The sequence below is a fragment of the Pipistrellus kuhlii genome, unplaced genomic scaffold (genome assembly GCF_014108245.1).
Source record: "Pipistrellus kuhlii isolate mPipKuh1 unplaced genomic scaffold, mPipKuh1.p scaffold_m20_p_4, whole genome shotgun sequence".
NCBI classification, from domain to species: Eukaryota; Metazoa; Chordata; class Mammalia; order Chiroptera; family Vespertilionidae; genus Pipistrellus; species Pipistrellus kuhlii.
Genome location: NW_023425540.1, coordinates 60,748,407 through 60,769,251, shown reverse-complemented (window position 1 = coordinate 60,769,251; position 20,845 = coordinate 60,748,407). Strand labels below are relative to the sequence as shown.

General features: G+C 35.9%; 1 protein-coding gene and 1 pseudogene across 6 annotated transcripts in view; one reads left to right on the top strand and one right to left on the bottom strand.

Annotated features, from left to right (window-relative positions):
- Positions 1-20,845, bottom strand: part of AP3S1 (adaptor related protein complex 3 subunit sigma 1) — a 50,221-nt gene that overhangs the window by 12,666 nt on the left and 16,710 nt on the right. For 5 of the 6 annotated variants that reach the window (XR_004983176.2, XM_036411209.2, XM_036411205.2 and 2 more), the window contains exons 2-3: positions 17,742-17,833; positions 14,379-14,490 (exon numbers count right to left, since the gene is read on the bottom strand). The exons of the other annotated variant lie outside the window; for it this stretch is intronic. Coding sequence is in view for 4 of the 5 variants with exons in the window: in XM_036411209.2 (XP_036267102.1) it covers positions 14,379-14,490; positions 17,742-17,833 (204 nt within the window). In the remaining variant the exon portion in view is untranslated. The remainder of the gene's footprint in view (positions 1-14,378; positions 14,491-17,741; positions 17,834-20,845) is intronic. 6 annotated transcript variants of the gene reach the window in all.
- LOC118703889 lies at positions 10,944-11,232 on the top strand (annotated as a pseudogene).

Here is a 20,845-nt window from a genome sequence, read left to right as displayed (position 1 = left end):
GCTTGCTGAAACCCTACACATTCCGCAAAATGGTCCGATTTCAGACTAGCCCTCAGCTAGCTCCTGGGAAGTGAGAGCTTGGAAAGTTTTGTCTGACAAGAGTATTTAATGTACCAGTATGAGCAGTTTATGCTACCAATGTGATTTATGGCAAACATCTCTTTTTCTCTGAGGTTTCAGGAACCTAAGCAATCAAGGTCAGTCATAGAGGTGCTATCTACCTATATGACTGACACCCAATAAAAATTCTGGACACTCAGGCTAAGATGAGCTTCAGAACACTTTGCACATATCATCACATATCACTTCTGGGGGAACTGAGCACATCTGTGTGCCTCCAGGGGGAGGGACACCTGGAAGCTTGCACTCTGTTCCATCAGACTTTCCCTCCGGTGTCTTTATGATTTCATTCTGTATCCTTTCACAACAACCGTCACCATGAACACAGCAACTTCTGAGTCCCGTGAAGCCTAGTAAATCATTCAGATGGCCTTGGGACCTCTGATATAAACAATCTCTAAAATTCTACCTATTTGTATTTCTATTCCCACCACCTTTCTGAATGGTAGCTTTCACAGACAGAGTATTCAATTTATCATCCACATTGAGGGGCGGGGAGTATTAAGAGTAAAAAAGAGCAACCATTAATTATTTTCCTCTCTCTATATAAAGAGCCAGGGTAGTAATATCTACAACGAACAGAGGCTCCATCAAATGCCAGACTGCATACACAGCAGGAGTGTGGGCTGAACTGCTGACCTCTCGGAGAGAGGAGAGGCTGATCAGCAGTGGCAGGGCTGCTGGTGAGGCCTGGAGAGAGAAGCAGGAAAGGTTATCCTGCTTCTCTCTCCGGGCCTGGCCTCACCAGCAGCCAAGTCTGTCTGTCTGTCTGTCTGTCTCTCTCTGCCCCAGAGGCCAGCAGCCTGGGGCAGCTGCTGATCAGCCCCACCTCTACGATCATACCCAGAGATAGGCCTGGAGATGCTAGCATAGAAACCGACCAATCAGAACCAAATCTGGGTGAATTGTGAGGAGCTAATGGCTGCCTAGAAGGCGGGCTTTTGACGCTGATAGGCATAATAACTCGACCAATCAAAACCAAATCTGGGTGAATTGTGAGGAGCTAATGGCTGCCTAGAAGGCGGGCTTTTGACGCTGATAGGCATAATAACTCAACCAATCAAAACTAAATCTGGGTGAATTGTGAGAAGCCAATGGCTGCCTAGGAGGCAGAGCTTTTGATGTTGACTGGCATAGAAACCGACCAATCAAAACCTACTCTGCGTGAACTGTGAAATCAGAACATAAGGTGGGGGCTGAGGAGGGGTTTTCAGGGCAACAACTGTTTGGTGTAAGGTGTAAGAAAGTGATTCTATTTTTTAATGATTGGTTTGGTGTACAGTGCATATGGCTGGCTATCAGTCCAGATATAGGGATTATATGTTTTTGTCTGCCAAGAGCATCTCCTTCTATTGAAAAAAGTCCCCCCCGCCCTTTTAAGCAATCCTATCCTATATACTCTACCTATACTAATAAAAAGGTAATATGCTAATTAGACTGGGTCAACTGGCCATCTTCCAGATGTCTAACTTCCTTCCAGACAAAGCCATGGTGGTGGGGGCTGAAGTAGAGGCACTTAGGGGCAATCAGGCCGGCAAGGGAGGGCAATTGGGGGTGATCAGGCAGGCAGGCAGAGGCAGTTAGGGGCGATCAGGCAGGCAGGCATAGATGTTAGGGGTGATCAGGTAGGCAGCGGGGCAAGGTAGGGGCAATCAGGCCGGCGGCGGGGAGCAAGGTAGGAGTGATCAGGCTGGGAGACGGGCAAGGTAGGGGCGATCAGGCTCAAAGACAGAAGGGATAGGGGCAATTAGGCAGGCAGGCAGGAGAGTGGTTAGGAGCCAGTCATCCAGATTGTGAAAGGGATGTCAGTGGGACATCCCCCAAGGGGTCCCAGATTGGAGAGGGTGCAGGTAGGACTGAGGAACTGCCCTCCATGCATGAATTTCATGCATCAGGCCGCTAGTATATAATAAAAGCCTAATATGCAAATTGAACCCACAAATTGGGTGGTCATTTGGGAGTTCAACCAGGAGACCGGGAGTTCAACCACTGACTATGACATGTCTGACTACCAGGGGATGGTGCAGACATGGCGGCGGTCAGCAATGCGGTGCTGGCAGTGAGTGGCAATAGAGGCACTGCTGGCACTGAAAGGCCCCAACCAGAGTGGGATTGCAGTGGATAGTGAAGCAGATGAGTGGGTGGTACCAGGCTAAGGCAGGTGTGAGTGGGGCTCAGTTGCTTCCCAGGGCCCAGAGGTCATCTGAAACTTGCCCTTCCACTCCAGATGCTTGTGCTTCCATCACTGGGCAGGCATAGGGACTGCACCTATTCACGAGTTTCGTGCACAGGGCCTTTAGTTATCTATACTAATAACAGCCTAGGTGGTCATCATGCACTCATGCCATGATGCCCTCACACCATCACAATCCCACAATCCATCACCAGGAGGCTGTGTGCGCAGCAGGCGCACATGGGTAGGTGGGGATTTGATGCTGCGTGTGCGGTGTGGAGATGGGGTCTGGCAGCCACTCCATGCAGCCAGGCCTGGGGGTCCCACGGACCCATGAAGTGCAGAGGTGGGACCACCGGCTCTGAACTACCTTTTTGGGGCAATACATCGAGGAGCCCCATATGGGTGGGCAGGGCCTACATTTTTGGGTGATTGATTGAGGGGCTCCTACATTGTGAAAGGGCACAGGCCAGGGTGGGGGGACCCCACCTGAGTGCATGAATTTCATGCACTGGGCCTCTAGTGTTATAATAATAGATGCAATGTTGTCATAATAAAGCAACAAGAAATATAAGCAGGACTGTTCAAACCATAGTGAAATGTATGGTTACCCTATTCATAGGTGGTCCAATGGGACAAAGAGTAAATTCTAAACAGCAGGTTTCTTGCTATAACTGCTCGTCAGTAAAATGTCATAATTATATGTTCTTAATTTTGGAAAACAATTCCAAAGACTTAATGTACTAAATGTTAAATTTGGCTTTTAAAAAAAATCAAAGACCCTCTTTAAAAAACTTTCCAATATGCATAACAAGTAGAATGGTGGAGGTATTGGGTAGCAAGCAATAAAGGGGTCAGTAGGAGAAAAAAGGGAACATATGTAATACTTTCAACAATAATGATTTTTAAAAAACCTTCCCATTTAGCAAAATTACTTAATATAGTTAGAAACTGAGTGCCCCCCAAATAGATACACACTGCCAATCTGTAACATGGACAAAACTAATATAAAACTAATAATCTATAAACTGAAGTGAAAAAAAAGAAAGAAAATAAATTAATGGGGTTTAGCCAGAACCAAAAAATAATAATAAAGTATAAAGTTGCAACTGCACTATATTTCACAAGGAGAAATATTTTTTTAAATGCAAAACATTAGTAGTAAATAGTAAATAGCACCCTCTTGTGTTTCATTTTTTAAGTAATATAAAGTTTAAAGTTAATTTCAATATAACAATTATCTACTAAATAGCTATTCATTAATCTATGGCCTCAAGGAATTCAAAGACTGGTGGAAGAAAAATTATTTTTATTTTACTAATGTTTTAAATTTAATATTTAAATTTAAAATTTAATATTTTACTTATGTTTTAAATTTTCCTTCTTTTTAATAATACCTAATTTTAAAAAAATAAACTCTAAGTCTCAGTTTCTTCATTAGGGCATATTCATGGCACCCATCCCAGAGTTGTTTTAGTGATTAAATGTAAGGGTACAAGTATGAACAGTGTCTCACCAAAAAAAGGACTCCATATACATTAGCTAGTACTATAATACTATATACAATTTCTTTTTGAGTTTGGGGACTTCTGCTAAATTTCAGGAGGACTTTATCCAACTGTTTCTAAGCTATAATATTAAATGAAGTACATAAATGTAAAACTAACAAGTTGTAAGATAGAAAAAGTCTTAAGCCCAAGAATAATAAGAATAAACTTAAGAATACTAATAGAATGGCAAATGGTCTAAAAAATTATTTTCTTAGCAGAAAAACATTCTAGAGAGATAATTGGTTTCACTCAAACCAAGAATAAAATATACCACTAAAAATATACCAATAATGCTATGGAAGAGAGACTGAACTTAAAAATCTGATCAAGTACCTTTAAAAAAAATATGAATATAGCCTAGGTACACACTCCAATGTATACCACTGAATAATATTCATAACCTTAAAGGTATGACTGGATTCTAGACTGAATTTTCACTAAACCTGACTTGGACACTAATGTGCCAGTGATTACAATCCTAGTAAAAATAGAGACATTTATTGTGCATTTACTAAGAGAGAGAGAGAGAGAAACATTGATGTTAGAAACTTCAACCAGTTGCCTTCTCGTATGCACCCCGACCAGAGATCAAATCCTCAACCTAGGTATCTGTCCTGACCAGAACTGAACCTACAACTTTTTGGTGTATAGGGCAACGCTCCAACCAACTGAGCCACACCAGCAAGGGCTAAATTTTCAATTTCAATATGAAAGAATTAAGAGTTGATGAAGGGACTACCTGTATTTTATATTCATGACATAATAATTCTGAAAGATTATATCAATGATTCTTTTTGTATGATTATTTCTCTTAGAAAAGGTTAGTTATGATAAACTAGCATTTATTCAGTCTATACTATTATGGCAGTGTTACTGTTCCAAGTGCTTTAAGTAGATTATTTTATTTAACCCTGCAGAGTAATCCCATAAGGCAGGTACTTTTATTAACAACTATTTCTGAAGAGTAATCTAAAGCAAAAAGTTAACTACTAACACAGTTATGTAGTAAAGTATTTATTAAATTCAGAAAGTCTCACTGCAGAACCAACATTCTTATTTACTAGGAATAATCCTTTCAACAACAATAAAAAACAGCACTTTGTTTTTAATGTAGTAAAAAGTAATTATTTGGAAAATACATAAGCGTAAAAAGCAAATGTTTAAGTTCCCATATTTTCACCACCCACATTAACCTAGAATTGTGCAAAACAAAAACTGCTCGTACTACAGGAAATTACATTGTAGCCCCTGCATTAAGACTTCCCAGAAGTTTAAGGAAGAAGTGGGGTTTTGAGTTTGTAAGGCTAATACATCAAATGTTAATTTTAAAAATGAAAGTAGCCTCATTATTTCTTTTTCTGCACAAAAGCCAATCATGAAAACATTAGGAAAACATATATTAATATAAATTATTAGAACTATATTTAAACTTCCAAGCAAAAGTTGACTTTAAAAATGATATATGGTCTTGAAAGATAGTCTACCTATAATTAAACATGGTACACTTGATGTTTTGAGCACTGATTTCAAACAAAATAAAGTGAACAAAAATCTTAGAAAGTTTTCCACTATACAATTACAACTAATAAGTACATAAGGCATGATAGGAAAATCACTATTTGGCAAATACTATCAATATAATAATAATTTTGGGGGGCAAGAGTTATCAATAGATGTTAAAATTAATGATAAAAAATATGATTAGTAAAAGAGTATTTATGTGGTCTCTAAATTACTCCCTAAAAAATACTTTTAAGCATGAAGGAAAAAATGAAAATTTACAGTAAACCTACAGGTACTAATTTATGCAAGAAATCAGAATAAATATCACAATAGGACAAAAATGATATAGTGTACCTCCTGATATGATGCATTAAAAAGGAAGTAACATCGATTCTGTAGTATTCTTGCCAAAAATACGTAACCTGATTTAATTATTAAGAGATACCAAACAGCCGAAACCGGTTTGGCTCAGTGGATAGAACGTCGGCTTGGGGACTGAAAGGTCCCGGGTTCAATTCCGGTCAAGGGCATGTACCTTGGTTGCGGGCATATCCCCAGTAAGGGGTGTGCAAGAGGCAGCTGATCGATGACTCTCTCTCATCAATGTTTCTAACTCTCTATCTCCCTCCCTTCCTCTCTGTACAAAATCAATAAAATATATTTAAAAAAAAAAAAAAAAAAGAAAGAAATACCAAACAAATCCAAACTGAGGAATATTCTAAAAATAACTGGCCAGTACCATTCAAAGAATCAAGACATGAAAAACATGAATAAAAGACAAAAATTGAAGAACTTCTGCAAAGTAAAGGAGACATGAAAATTAAATGCAATATATAACCTGAATTGAAGTCTGAATGAAAAAAAAAATCATATTAATGAAACAATTGGCAAATTTTGTACAATGTCTTCAGGTTAGACAGAAGTATTGTATCGGTGTTAACTTCCTGATTTTGATCACTGTGCTTTGATTATATGGACAATGTTAAATTTGGGGAATCATGATGAAGATAGAATAGGTACGAATTATTTGTATTATATTTGCCATTCTTTTGTAAGTCTGAATTAATTTCTAAAAAAAAATATTTAAGGAACCAAAAAACTTGAGGAACCAAGCTCAAAGGGAACTCTCCTGCTCTACGTCCAATTCCTTCCCCCAAACCTACCATTCTACAGTAGGAAGTAAAGAATTCACCTTAAAGAGAAACACTATAAGCTCAGTTGTTTCCTCTCTCTCAAGCATATTTTGAAGGGGAACAATTAAATTTTAAGTTGCTTCCAGCTCCAAAATTCTGACGTTAAGTACCTGAGTTCCAAAATACTTCCTTCACCACTATGAAGTGAATTATAACAACGTCTACTACATTCTAGGCTCTATGCCGTCAGCTTCATATATATATAAGCTCTAATTCTTACAATGCTGGAAAGGTAGGTATGAATATCAGCCCCTCCAGATAAGAATATTCAGAATGGATAAGGTTAAGTAATTTGCTCAAAGTCATTTAACTGTTAGATGACAGAGCCAACAGTCAAATCCATACCATCTGACTCCAAACACCAATTTCACACTATGATGCCTCCCAAGAGAACTGTTGAGATGTCAACAAAACATGTAAATTACAATAGCAAGAAGTATCATCAATTTGATTCCAGGATTTATCATGAAGAAGTAGCAATGTAAATACTGATAATTGAAAATGTAAATTTTACATTTCTAATTATTGAAAATTAGACTTCTCAACAAGAAAAAAAAAGATAAGAAAAAAAATCTTCAAAATGCTGAATTAGTCTAACAGTCTCTAATTCAATTGTTTACAGAAATATTGTTTTATTTCCCACATATATATGAGACAAATCTTACTGAAAATGAAAAGTTTTAAAACTCTGGCAGAATTTTCCTAAAATGATCTTGGGCACTCATTCTGGTTTACCTGGAAAATAAACCAACTAGACCAGGGCTCCCTCTTTCTCCAGCAGGAGGAACTGCACCAGAACTCACCTTCCCATGGGATCAGGGTTATATTCAGCCCAACCCTGCACCACAATGGCCCAATAAGAAAGATGCAACCTCCAAATGCTAGTCAGCTGAGTTTCCCAGTTTACACTTAAAAACAGGTGGCAACTAAACCTATACAGCCTAAAGCTTAATTAGTGTATATGTGTCATCTCACTGACAAGAGTGCTTTTAAGCCTACAGAATAATGATGTGGGGTGGGGCAAGGCCTCCATGGGCACCATTCTATGTTAGGTAGCACCTACCTGGGCATAATTTCCTATGCTATACTGGAAAGATTAGGTGATCTTTCTTCACCTCAGTATTCTTGGCTTACAAACTAAGTCTATTTCTTATCATATAATTTTATGATCATGTAGACTTTATCCAAAGCCATCACACACATATAGAATAAAAAGATTCACAAATTCTTATAAAAGTGAAAAAGATAAAAGGAAAATTCTTATCCAATTCAATTTGTATACTATTAATAATTCTACTTTATATGCCTTCCTTAAAAATATATGCTTTAATGATGTTGGCTAAAAATGACTGACAATTATGTCAGTCATTTATCCACAAGCTTCATGTATAATATCATTTTTTAAATCCTCACCTGAAGACATGTTCTTTAATTTTTAGAGAAAGGAGATAGAGACAGAGAAAGAGAAAAGGAGAAAGAAACATCGATGAGAGAAACACTGATCACTTGCCTACTGCATGCATGCCGATGGGATCCAGGGATTGAACCCACAACCTAGATATGTGCCCTGACTGGGAATCAAACCTGAGATTCGATGTACAGGATGACACTACTACCAAATGAACCACACTAGCCAGGGATACAATATCTTTTTTATACCTGTACCTATTCTATGAGCTGGTATTATCATTACCCCCATTTTGCAAATTAAAAAAAAATATGGTCAAAGAGGTTAAACAACTTGTCCAAAATTATATACCAGTACAAAGTGGAGTCTGAATGATTTTAACCACTATTAGCTTGCTTTTATTCACTGATCTTTCAAACAATCTCATGAGGTCTGTAGACAGCAAATTGAAACAGGCATAGTTTACAGGTAAAAAAACAAAACAAAAAAAAACTTAGGGTCTATAAAGATTAAATGATATGTCAATCTCATACTAAATTAGTATTAGCAGCCATAACTAAAATAATTTCACAAAAACTAGTCTAACACACTTGGTACCATAGTAGTAACAAATGCTATACTTGGAGCTCTAGTTTGCTTGTTTATTCTAACATAGCCAAAACGTATCTTTCTATATCTATAGAAAAGTTATCAATTATTTCTAAACTACAACTGAACAAGACTGATGGTGATTTAATTGCTACATGGAGTCCAGAAAACAATGACAGAATTTGGAATCATCAAGTGAATTTTTATGCCTCCATTATCAGCTTGGCATCACAAATTAATTGAGGACAATATGACTGCTTATAAATAACTCAAACAACCAACATTAATATTTAACGAGCTTCTATTCTCACTCTGTAAATATTTTAACATTCCCAATGAAGATATGCCACAACAGAAAGGACTCTAAAAAAAGCTAGCTATCAATTCTGAATTTATTATTTGGCAATCAATATCACACTAAAATAGTACACATCAGATACAAATAAGATCACCTTTCCCCCCAACTTATAAAGAATTAAAAAAGGAATAAGAGAAAACAGAAGCTGATTATACAATTTCAATTCAATTCAATGCCTTTCTCAGATTTTATATAAGATATAAAATCAAATCTGGGATAGCATGCATGTCTTAGAAGCATGAAATCTTTGCATAAAAATATGCTTCCATGATCATTTGAATGGTCATTTTTAATATTAAAAATACCATAACTAAACATATATTTAGTAATTATATGTTGATGTTTAGTAAGTTTTCTCAATCTGCTTTCTAAAGAACATGCAAACCAAGAGATTTTGACCTAAACTCACTTGGTTTATAATTTTCCACACTTTTTACATATCACTTTGCCTTTCTCAAAACTAGAGGTTGGATAAAGCAAGAAAATCAGTTTTAAATAAGTTCTGAATAGCTGTTTTCATGAAAGAAGCAGAAACAATAAGCTACTTCTTTCCATCTTTGTTCACTCAATGTTTTTAAAGTGACTCAGGCATGAGTATTCCTTCATGATAATCTTAACTCAATAAAATTATTTGTAGCAACTACTTTTTTTTACTGTTAGTTAATATTTTACATAGCAACCACTATATTTTATCTTTCTAACTAACTTTTCTCCTAACTAACTTTTGGGCTTTGCTGACACTTATTTTACAAAAAATTGTATATATTAAGCATTAAATATTACATGCATTTATTCAACAATTACCTATTGAGGGTCTACTATATGCCTGGACCTCTGTACACACTAGGGATAAACACACAAGCTCTGACCATCACAGAGCTTATATTCTTATAAAAATAAATGACAATAAACAAGATAAAGTCAGTCAAATATATAGTATACTAAATAGTGGTAGGTACTAAGGAAAATAATACATCAGAAAGGGGGTTAGAAAATATTAAAGCAAAGAGCTATAGAATACATAGAGAAGGCAACATCTGGGTCAAGACCTGAAAGAATGGAGCCAACAATGGAAATATCAAAAGGAAGAACAATCTAGGTAGAAAGATCAGCAAGCACAAATGCTCTGATGTAGAAGCATTCCAGTATGTTTGAGGAAGAGCAAGGAGATCAGTGTGGGTAGAGAAAAAGGAAAGAAGACAAAATAAGATAAGTAGCAGGGTATGAGGAGGGGAGTCTAATTATGTGGGGCTTAATGGGTCATTTGTAAGAAATTTGGCTTTTCCTTTACTCAGAGTAAGAAGAAAAGCCATTGAAGAATTCAGAATGGAAGAGTGTAAGATGTGACATATTTCAATAGTATCACTTTAGCTGTTTTACTAAGATAAGACCAAAAGGAAAAGACAGTAGAAGACCAGTCAGGAAACTACTGTTATAATCCAGGAAGAGCTAGTGGTGGCTTGGATCAATGTAGTGGCAATACAGAGTGTAGTAAGTGGTTATATTCTGTATATCCAACAGGATTTTCCAAAGAGATGGGAGAGGTCATAAAACCAAAATAAAGCAACTACAGACATAGGATGAAAACCAGGCAAGTAAGGTGTCCTACAAGCCAAGAGAAGAAAAATGTTATGAAGAAGAGAGTGATCAACAATCTTAATCAAATAAAGGTCTGATAAGACTGATCAGCAACTATAGAGCTGAAAACCTGCTTAAAGTGTGTTCCAGACAAAAATAAAAATAAAAAAATAGACATTTTATACAGACATCTTAAAAGTGTTTTTGCTATAAGGGGTTTGGGAGAAATGAGGCAGTGGCTGGAGAAGAAAGTAGATAGAGGACTTTTTTTTTTTTTTTTAAGATGGGAAAAAATATTAGGGGCTAGTGGGAATAATCTAAAAATAGAAAGAAAAAAAAATGGGAGCAAGTTCAGTTGCACCAATATGGATACCTAGACACAGGTGGAGCATGTCTTTGGAGTTAGAAAGCAGGGTGTCTGGCTTGTGAGTGGGAACCTCTGTATAACATGAGACCAAAGAGCAATTTAAAAATGAATGATGTTGAGAAGGGCAAGAAGATTTTGTTCAAAAGTGTGCCTGGTGCCATACTATGGGAAAGGGAGGCAAGCACAAGACGGGGCCAAATCTCCATGGTCTATATGGGTGAAAGAAAGGTCGGATCCCTGGATTTTCTGCCAAAAGAACAAAGGCATCACCTGGGGAGAGATGGAATATTTGGAGAATAGAAGTATATCCCCGGAACAAAAAATGATCTTCGCTGGCATTAAGAGGAGTGCAGAAAGGGCAGGCTTGGTAGCTTATCCTAAAAAATGCTACTAACGAGTAATAGGTGGCCACTGCCTTTTTACAATGTTTTATGACATTTTTTATTTGTACCATATTTAAGTTGATCTCATACACCAGAATTCAGATCATGAACAGCTAGTAAAACATTTCTTTTGGGCAGTTCTGATTTAAATAAGATTGGCTTGTGGTTAAATTAATGTAATCAGCATTTTGAACTTCAATGGTAATTTCAGTTCAGCAAGTGCTATCATTGTTTTCCCCTTCTAAAAAATGATTGGCCTGATTCATAATGTTTAACTTTTCACAGAGATGGTAAATGCCATCCTAAACCCTATAGATTGGTTTTATACCTCGGTTTATATAACTGGTGTATTAATATGTTTAAATACTGAGGAAATCCCTTTACTATTTCTTAGACCAGCAAGACTCACTTGTATTTCAAGTTGTGCTTATTCGCAAGGTCTTAAGATGAGCTGGCAGTGTCCACTTTATCATTTTGGTCCTAACTATGCCAATTCAATTAAAATTTCCTATCTAAACTGTTGTCTTCATCTAGTTTCCTTTTATTTAATAAAAGACATTTCAGTGTGGTTTATGTATAATATCAAATAAAGAACACAACACTTCTCACATTTTATAGATGATCTATAGCACATGTGTCAAACACAAGGCCCACGGGCCAAATCCGTCCCGCCAGGCCTTGCAATGTGGCCCGCACCGCGCTGTCATCACTGCACTCCGCTGCGTTTCCATCACAATGACAGTTTATGACTGTTCAGTAAACCATTTGGCCCGCGATTTAGGCTGGATTTTAGATTTTGGCCCCTTCTCTGATTGAGTTCGACACCCCTAATCTATAGGGTCAGATGCTTTTAAAATTCAGCATGAGCCTTAGCCAGTTTGGCTAAATGGAAAGAGTGTCAACCCTCAGACTGAGGGTCCCTGGTCCAAATCCAGTCAAGGGCATGTACCTCAGATCCAGGCTTGATCCTCCTCTTGGGGAGGGCATGTGCAGGAGGCAACCAATTGATATATCTCTTTCACATAGATGTTTCTTTCTCTTTGTCTCTCCCCTTCCCTTCCACTGTCTCTAAAAAGAAAAAAAAAAAGTCAATGGAAAAATATCCTCAGGTGAGGATTAACATTAAAAAAAAATTCAGCATGACAATATATAGTAGAAAACATTGCCTGTGAATTCTTTAAGTCTAAGTTATAATTCAAGATTGTGTTGAACAGTTATTCAAAAACAACTATAAAATTACTGTATATATTTGTGACTAGTAATGGTGCTTTTGACAACTTTCTAGAAGGATTAAAGTAGAGAATAGATTAGCAACACAAAATTGTGAATTATGTGATCAAAAGGCTTCGTAATTTTAAAAAATCACAGATCAAGAAATACATAAAAGAGAGGAAAAATGACACAGAAGAGGGAGAATTGTTACAGCAATGAGGAGAAAACTAGTATATAAATGGGTGAATTAGCCTTAGCTAGGAATATAGTGAGTTCACTTCTCAAAGAAGAGAGAATAGAGCACATGGACACAGATGTTCTCCTCTGATTGCTTCCATTTTGTCAGTGAACTAGAAAGCAAGATGGTAGAAGTGCTAGAGGTTTAAGGAGAAAGGAGAATGTATCAGTAGTTACCTAAAATATGGAACAATGAATGGACTGGATAGCATTAAGGACTCTTGGAGGTTAGGGATTATGAATTTAAAATAAAGCCAGTGAGTATGGTTATGTTTTTTTCCTCTCTATGTATGTTCAAATGTATAGACTTTAAGCTGGGTAAGGAGGATCAGAGACAGTGAAAATAAAATAGGTTTAAAAGACTTAAGATTCCAACAGGCTCAAAGATTTGTATGAGTAATAGAAATTGTGATATGAAAGATAATAGGTGGCAGAGAGTGCAAACTGTTAAGTTGAAATGATGGAGGAATTAAAGTTTGAATAAAGACAAGGTCAAGAAGTAAGTAGTAAGGTAGGGTGGAGGGCAAAATTTATTGGAAAAGAGGAATTCCAATGTTTGAAGACACTAATGTACTGAAATAATTATCCACATGAACATTGAAATCACAAGCAGTATTGAAGTGAAGGCACTGAATAATTCTTCATGAGTCTCCCATGTCTGTATATAATGTAAGCAGAGTTACTGTCTTTATTGTGGACTATCTTTTCAAGCAAGCTTGTGTAGCAAACAGCCTTAGAAAATAGAGAGTATTTCTCCAAAGCAAAGGGTAGGTTTACCCTTAGAAAATATTATCTTCCTCCACTTCAAGGGCAGACATCCTTAGTGTCCACTATCAAAGATTCAAGTTCCCTAAGCTTGTGGTTCCTCTGCTATCATTCAATCTACTGTGTATGCAAGTATCACATGGCTCTTTTCAAATCACACTTTGGAAATTGGGACTTGAGGACCCAGTGTAAGCAAATGCTTTTACTTTGGCTACTGCTCTTGCTGTTAGTAATAAAGTCCTTTGTTTCTGGCCCAGAAAACCTCTCCTCTTCTGCCAACATCCATGAAACTGTGATAGTTAACTTGTTAGTTTACAAGTAGGGTAAAATCTCAAATCCTTGAAAGTTTTTCATAGAATCTTCAATGAATGGAAGGTGGGAATGAAAGATTACTGCAACAGGATGGATAGAAGGTGGTATAGTTTAATAACATGAGATAAAGTGTGGAGATGTTTTAGAAGAGATAATGATCTGGAAAAAGCAATGAGAAGCGAAGCAAGGGAAGACCTCCAGGATCAATGTTATACAGAAAGCATGAGAGGCAATGTTACAGAGGATGTTAAAAATAAAGAGGAATTTCCTGATGACTGACCTTTAGCTCCAGGGACATTAAAAAAGATTTTCAGGAGACATAGAGGAGTGAATTTTGAGGTCAAATCTGGATACACATGGTAAGAGACTTATGACTCTTGGGCTTCTTATGGTGACTTACATGAACAAGAAAAAAGGAGCATGATGAAATTAGTTTTGATTAGTCTTAATTAGATTAAGTTAGTCTACGTGTTTTTATATCCTTCCTCCCTCTTTTATCCACCCAATACTACTGTGGAATGCTTCATTTCTTACCAAAAGAGACATCATTTTAGAAAATTTGCAACATACACATTTTAAAAAATGTAAATGGCAAAATTGTTATTTAAGATAGAGGCAAATGTTAACTTACTTGAATTAGATCTAAAATGCCAAGTTCACTTTCTGAAGAATCCACACAGAAGACAAAATATAACGTTGCATAATGTCTATAAATTAGTTTGTTGTCAGATCCTCCAATTAATCTAAATGACAAAACAAAACAATTGGAAAAGTATAAGAACAAAATGAAAAACATTTTCATTACATCAAGCAAACTGATAATTTACTTAAAAACATTTTATAAAAAATAAAAGGTAACATTTACTGGCATAGCTTTCAAGTGAACTTGTATCAGAGACTGAGTAAATTAAGGTGTTTGTTTTCTTAAAAAATGTCAAGTAAAAGATGCTGCTGCGTCATTTTAATTCATTCATTCACTAAACTATCTACTGAGTATATACTATGTGTCAGACACTGATAATGGATAAGGAGCAATAAACAAACATTATCAGAGTAGAAAGCACCACACAGAGAATCAAAATAGGATGCTACCATATTTATGGATTCATTACTTCAGATTAGATAATATTTAGGCCAAGATCTAATAATCCTGAGGCAGCAATGACAGAATTTAGAGAAGAGCATTTCAGGCAGGGGTAACAACTAATAAAAAGGCCATTTCATCAAGAACAAAGTATGGATGTTCAGGGAAGAGAAAGATGGTCTTTAGACAAAGAAAGATTAGTTAGCAATGAGGTCAGAAAGAGGGCAGAAATCAGATGACAGAGCATTTGAAAGTGCTTACTAAATTTAATTACATAAGCCACAAGCTTAAGACTGATTAGAAATGAGAGGAGGAAAAAAAAAAAAAAAAAAGACATTTCTACTTAAGTTGGACAGATTTCCCAATAGAATCACCAAAAACACATTTTGTTTTGAAATATAAATACAAAACAACAAAAACTCAATTCTTTAATCAAATGTCTTTATGTATATTTGTTAGAATTATACCATTTAAAAAATAATCTTTTCAAACATCTTACATTTTTCTAAATATAGTTTAGCTATCATAGTAAAGTTCACTATGAATTAGTTTTTTCATCTTCTCAAAAGACCTTCTAATGCTAACATAAAATCAAGACTAAATGTAATTAAAGCTAACTTAACACTCAAAAAAGGGGAAATGGCACAGATTACTTACTTAGTAAAAGTAACACTGAAGCTCTAGCTGGTTAGGCTCAGTGGATAGAGAAATCAGCCCGTGAACTGAAGGGTCATGGGTTCAATTTTGGTCAAGGGTGGATACCTCAGTTGCAGGCTCGATCCCTGGTCCTGGTCAGGCAACCAATAGACCTGACTGTCCCACATCGATGTTTCTCTCTCTTATTTCTCCCTCTCCCTTCCACTCTCTCTAAAAATTCAATGGAAAAATATCCTTGGGATGGGGATTAACAAAAAAATAAAATAAAATCGGTAGATAAAAGTAATACTGAAATTATAAGTTCTATAGAAACAATTTCTCTACCTTATGTCTCTTTGACAAAAATTTTTTAACTATGCTAGATATGTTTATAGAAAAGATTCAGTTAGAAAATATGTACACTTTAAAGATTCTCTAAGATTATTTTTATAGGTTATTATTGCAATTGTTCCGTGAAAGACACAAAAAGAGAATAAGCAGCAGATTAAGAGGAGACCAAACTTTTGGCATTATTAAATGGCTATTAATGTGGTTAAAAAAGCTATGTTATTAAAAGAAAGCAAAGATATTAATATGGCAAGTATATATTTACCTTTAAAAATATAATTTAATCTTTAAACTACAGTACAATACTGATACAAATTCTTATATGGAATGCAATACACCATATAAAACCACAGGAAATCTTCTTAGTCCAAATACCAGATAAAAACTGAGGTAGAAGATTTTGTTACCTGACCAAAAAAACCAGCATATTAGTGACAAAACTAGGACTAGACCAGATGTGTATTCTTATCTCTGATGCAATATTTGATATCTATTTTTTATAAGGTAGGAAAAGAATAATCACAAAGTAAAGCCATAATTTATAGTTAAAACAGTGCCTGATTAGATTAATTAGGTTTTTGCATGTCTACCACATGCAGTGTACTATGGTGGGTGGTAAGTTTCTAATGAGATAAGAGTTTAAGAGACTGATATGATAGAAAGTAACAGTGAAGGCAAAGACATTAAATTATAAAGGTGTTAGAGAAATAAGAAAATACAATTAAAATGTAAAAACAGAAACCAGGTGTACCTGTCTCAACTATTAAATTGATAGCCTTAAGTTAATAGCAAAACTTACAAATATTTATAAATTTAAGTGGAGCATGATATAATCTTTTATGAAGTGAAAGTAAACTTTTAATGAGGTAAAAAGTTCAGTTAAGAGTGATTTCAGATAAACTTTCTATGAGGTAAAATGTTCAGATAAAAAAATGCATATATTTTTCATAATATGCATTATATACCTTAAAATAAAAAAGTGTAGGCTTCTCTGACTAACTGATTATTCATAACACTACAAAATATAAGTAATTCTTATTTTTCATTTAAAATAGAAAAATATATTAGCTGAATTCTAATTTATATACAGAAATGCCTGTACATACACACAGCACACATATAGACATAGATTTGAAAAGAAGACTTCAGTCTTGTATGTAATAATAAAATAAAGTATGTAATCTAAAACTTAGTGAACAGATCTATTCACTCTAAGGAATAGCCTTGTAGTCATTACAAAGAATAAAGTTGCTCTAGATGTGTTTATATGGCAAAGCTTTTCAAATTACTAAGTGAAAACAAGAAATATGCAAACTAGCATAATTGTTTGATCTTAAGATCACACTTTTATACGATAGTCAATACAAAATTAATTTTCTAGAAAGACACACAAGATATTGGGAAGGAGGACTAAAATTCATAGAGAGAGAGAGAAACTGGCTTTTGATTTACATTTTACATTTTATACTTTCTTATAATGTTCAAATTTTCACCATATGAATATATTGCCTTATATAAAATACTTTTATGAAATTCTTAAAAAAAACAAAAAATATTGTATATCTTTAAAAAATTATTTTTTTTAAATATATTTTTGTTGATTTCAGAGACAGAGAGAAAAAAACATCAATGATGAGAGAAAATCACTGATCAGCTGCCTCCTGCATACCCCACATGAAGGACTAAGCCCGCAAACTAGGAATTCAACCATGATCTCCTGGTTCATAGGTTGACACTCAATCACTGAGCCATGCCAGTCAGGCTAAAAAAAATTTTAAGTTAGATTTATAGCTAACATATAATAGATGGCAATTAATTCACCTGATCAAATTAATTAAAATTTTAAAACTTTTACCATAAACAGATTAAACAGTATATACTCTAAACATACAAAGATTAGAATTGTGTATGAAATGCTTTACTTACAATCCTCCTTCTAAGAAATTACAAACATTTTCATCTCTCTTAGATACCAAATGGAATGTCTCCCTGATGATTTGCTGTTGTGTATCTTCACTCTGAGAAAGAATAATTTATATATGTTAGGATTGGATTTGTAGGTTTAACAGCATTTAAAATTTAAAAAAATAGGTTTCTGGTTAAGATGGTGGAGTGGAAAATGCTGTGCTCACCTCCTCCCACGACGACATCAAAATTACAAAGAAACTACTATAAGAAAACTATCATTGAGAAACTCCTGAAGACTAGCTGAATAGATATACTAAGATATACTGAAGAAGTCACGTACAGTAAAGGGGGGTGGACAATGAAGATGCTGAATGGGCTGGTCCAACACCCACATGTGGTGGCTAAAAATTGAGAGGCATCTCTTGGCTGCTTAGGTGCCTCCTAAGTAGCAAGGAGTCCTAGCCCCATACTAGGCTACCCAGACCAGGATTCCAGGGTTGGGAAGAGAAATCCCGGTATCTTCTGACAATAAAAACCAGAGGGACTGTGGCTGAGTGAGATGGAGGGTTGCTGGAGTTCCAAGCATTTGTCTTAAAGGGCTGGCACACAGACTTACTTGCTGACAGATTCACTCGCTCTGGGGAGGCAGCTCAAAAGGTTCCAGGAACATATGGAGCAGAACTGATTTATTTGGCTTCAGGATGAGGGCTAGAGGGGCAGCTTTTGCCCAGACAGAAGTGCTGGCAGAGAACACTGTTCTTTTGTTGATCCCTCCCTCAACCCGTCCTGCACTTGCAGGTGGGTGCTGTTATCTTAACCTCCATCCACCTAGCAAACACAGTTAACCCAACCCTGATGATTCCGAGACTCCATCTCACCCAACTTGCAAGTACACCCAAGCCACTTCCAGTGCTTTTCTATACAGTCTATCTTGGCTCATGCTTCAGACTTTCCTAAAATCTCTTAAAGGTCCACAAACTCCAAAGAAGCAGTATCTGTCCTTACTGTGCCCCGTATCTCTTGCAAAGCAGCCCCAAGCCTGACAATACTGGTAGTCAGCCTCAGTCACCTTAGGCTCTCCAAGGCACCTCCAAATTCAGTCAAGGGGCAACTATCTGTACATCACTTTGCAGCACATACCAAATAGCCCAGATAGGGCAAAGGCAACAGCTAACTTTGACATGCACCAGAGTCCCTCCCAACAAAGGTTGGGACACACTCAAAGTGCAGACTTTGCAGGTGTCAGAACCCTACAGCAAATCCGGCTCTATAGGGCCAACCCCTGCACAACAGCTCCTCCATGGTGGTTAGAGCCAGTCCTCTCAACCAATCATCCAGAGGGTCAACCTCTCCTATTGATGTGTCAACAGTAATCAAGGCTCAACTACAACAAGAGGAACACACAACCAACATGACTGGCTCACTGGGCCCCTCATGACAGTCCATCAGGCCATTCTATCAAGACCAAGAAAGATGGCAGCTCTACCTAATACACAGAAACCAGCACATGGGAATAAAGAAACATGTCCCAAATGAAAGAACAGAACACAACTACAGAAAAAGAACTAAACAAAATTGAGACAAACAATCTACCAGATACAGAGTTCAAACCACTGGTTATAAGTATGCTCAATTATCTCAGTGAGATCAACCAAGAGACAAGAAACATAAAAATGGAGAAAGAAAACATAAAAAAGAATAGTCAGAAATGAAGAATATAATAACTGAGATGAAGAATACATTAGAGAAAATCAACAATATATTAGATGAATCAAAGAATTGAATCAGCAATTTGGAAAATAAGATAGGAGAAAACACCTAATCAGTACAGCAGAAAGAAACAAAAAACAAAACAAAACAAAACAAAAAACAAGTATTGTTTCAGGGGCCTCAAGGACAATTTCAAGCACACCATCATTCACATCAAAGGGAGTACCAGGAGGAGAAGAGATAGCCAGGGATTGAAAACCTATCTGAAGAACGAATGACCGGAAACTTCCATAACCTGGCAAAGAAAATAAACATATAAGCCCGGGAAGCACAGAGTCCTAAAGAAGATGAACCCAAAGAGGCCGATGCCAAGATATCATAATTAAAATTATGATGCCAAAGGTTAAAGACAAAGAGAGACTCTAAATAGCAACAAAAGAAAGACAGATTGTTACCTACCTATAAAACTGCCAGCTGATTTCCTAACAGAAACATTTCAGGCCAGAAAGGATAAGCATAATGTATTCAAAGTGATGAAAAGCAAGGGACTACAACCAATATTACTCTATCCAGCAAATCTATCATTTAGAATCAAAGGAGAGATAAAATGCTTCCCAAACAAGAAAAAGCTGAAGAAATTCATCACTACCAAACCAGTATTACAAGAATGTTAAAGGGATGTCTTTAAGAAGAAAGAAAAAAAAGATCAAAATTATGAATAATAAAATGTCAAGTACATATCTACCAACAATTACTTTAAAAGTAAATGGATTAAATGCTCCAATCAAAGACATAGGGTAGCTGAACGGATAAGTAACCAAGACCCTTACATACATTGTCTAAAGAGACTCACTTTAGATGGAAAGACACACAGAGACTGAAAATAAAGAGATGGAAAAAGAAATGTTTTGAAAGTGGAAATTAAAAAAAAATGAACAGCTGAGGTAGCAATACTTATACCAGACAAAATAAACTTTAAAACAAAGGCTATAACAAGAGACAAAGAAAAACCCAGCAATTTCACTTCTTGGTATTTATCCAAAGAAATTCAAAACACTAATTTAAAAGGACAGAAGAATCCATATACTCACTGCAGCATTATTTACAGTAGCCAAGATATGGAAACAACTTAAGTATCCACCAATAGATGAATGGAAAAAAAGGGTACATATATACAATGAAATATTACTCAGCCATAAAAAGTGAATTCTTGACATTTGCAACAATATGGCTGGACCTAAAGCATTTTTTGCTAAATGAAATAAGTCATACACAGAATGACAAATACCATATGATTTTACTTATATGTGAAATGAAAAAAAAATAAATAAATGAACACATGAAACATAAACAAAATCATAGATAGAGAGAACATTTTGATGGCTATCAGATGGAGGGAGGTTGGAAGAATG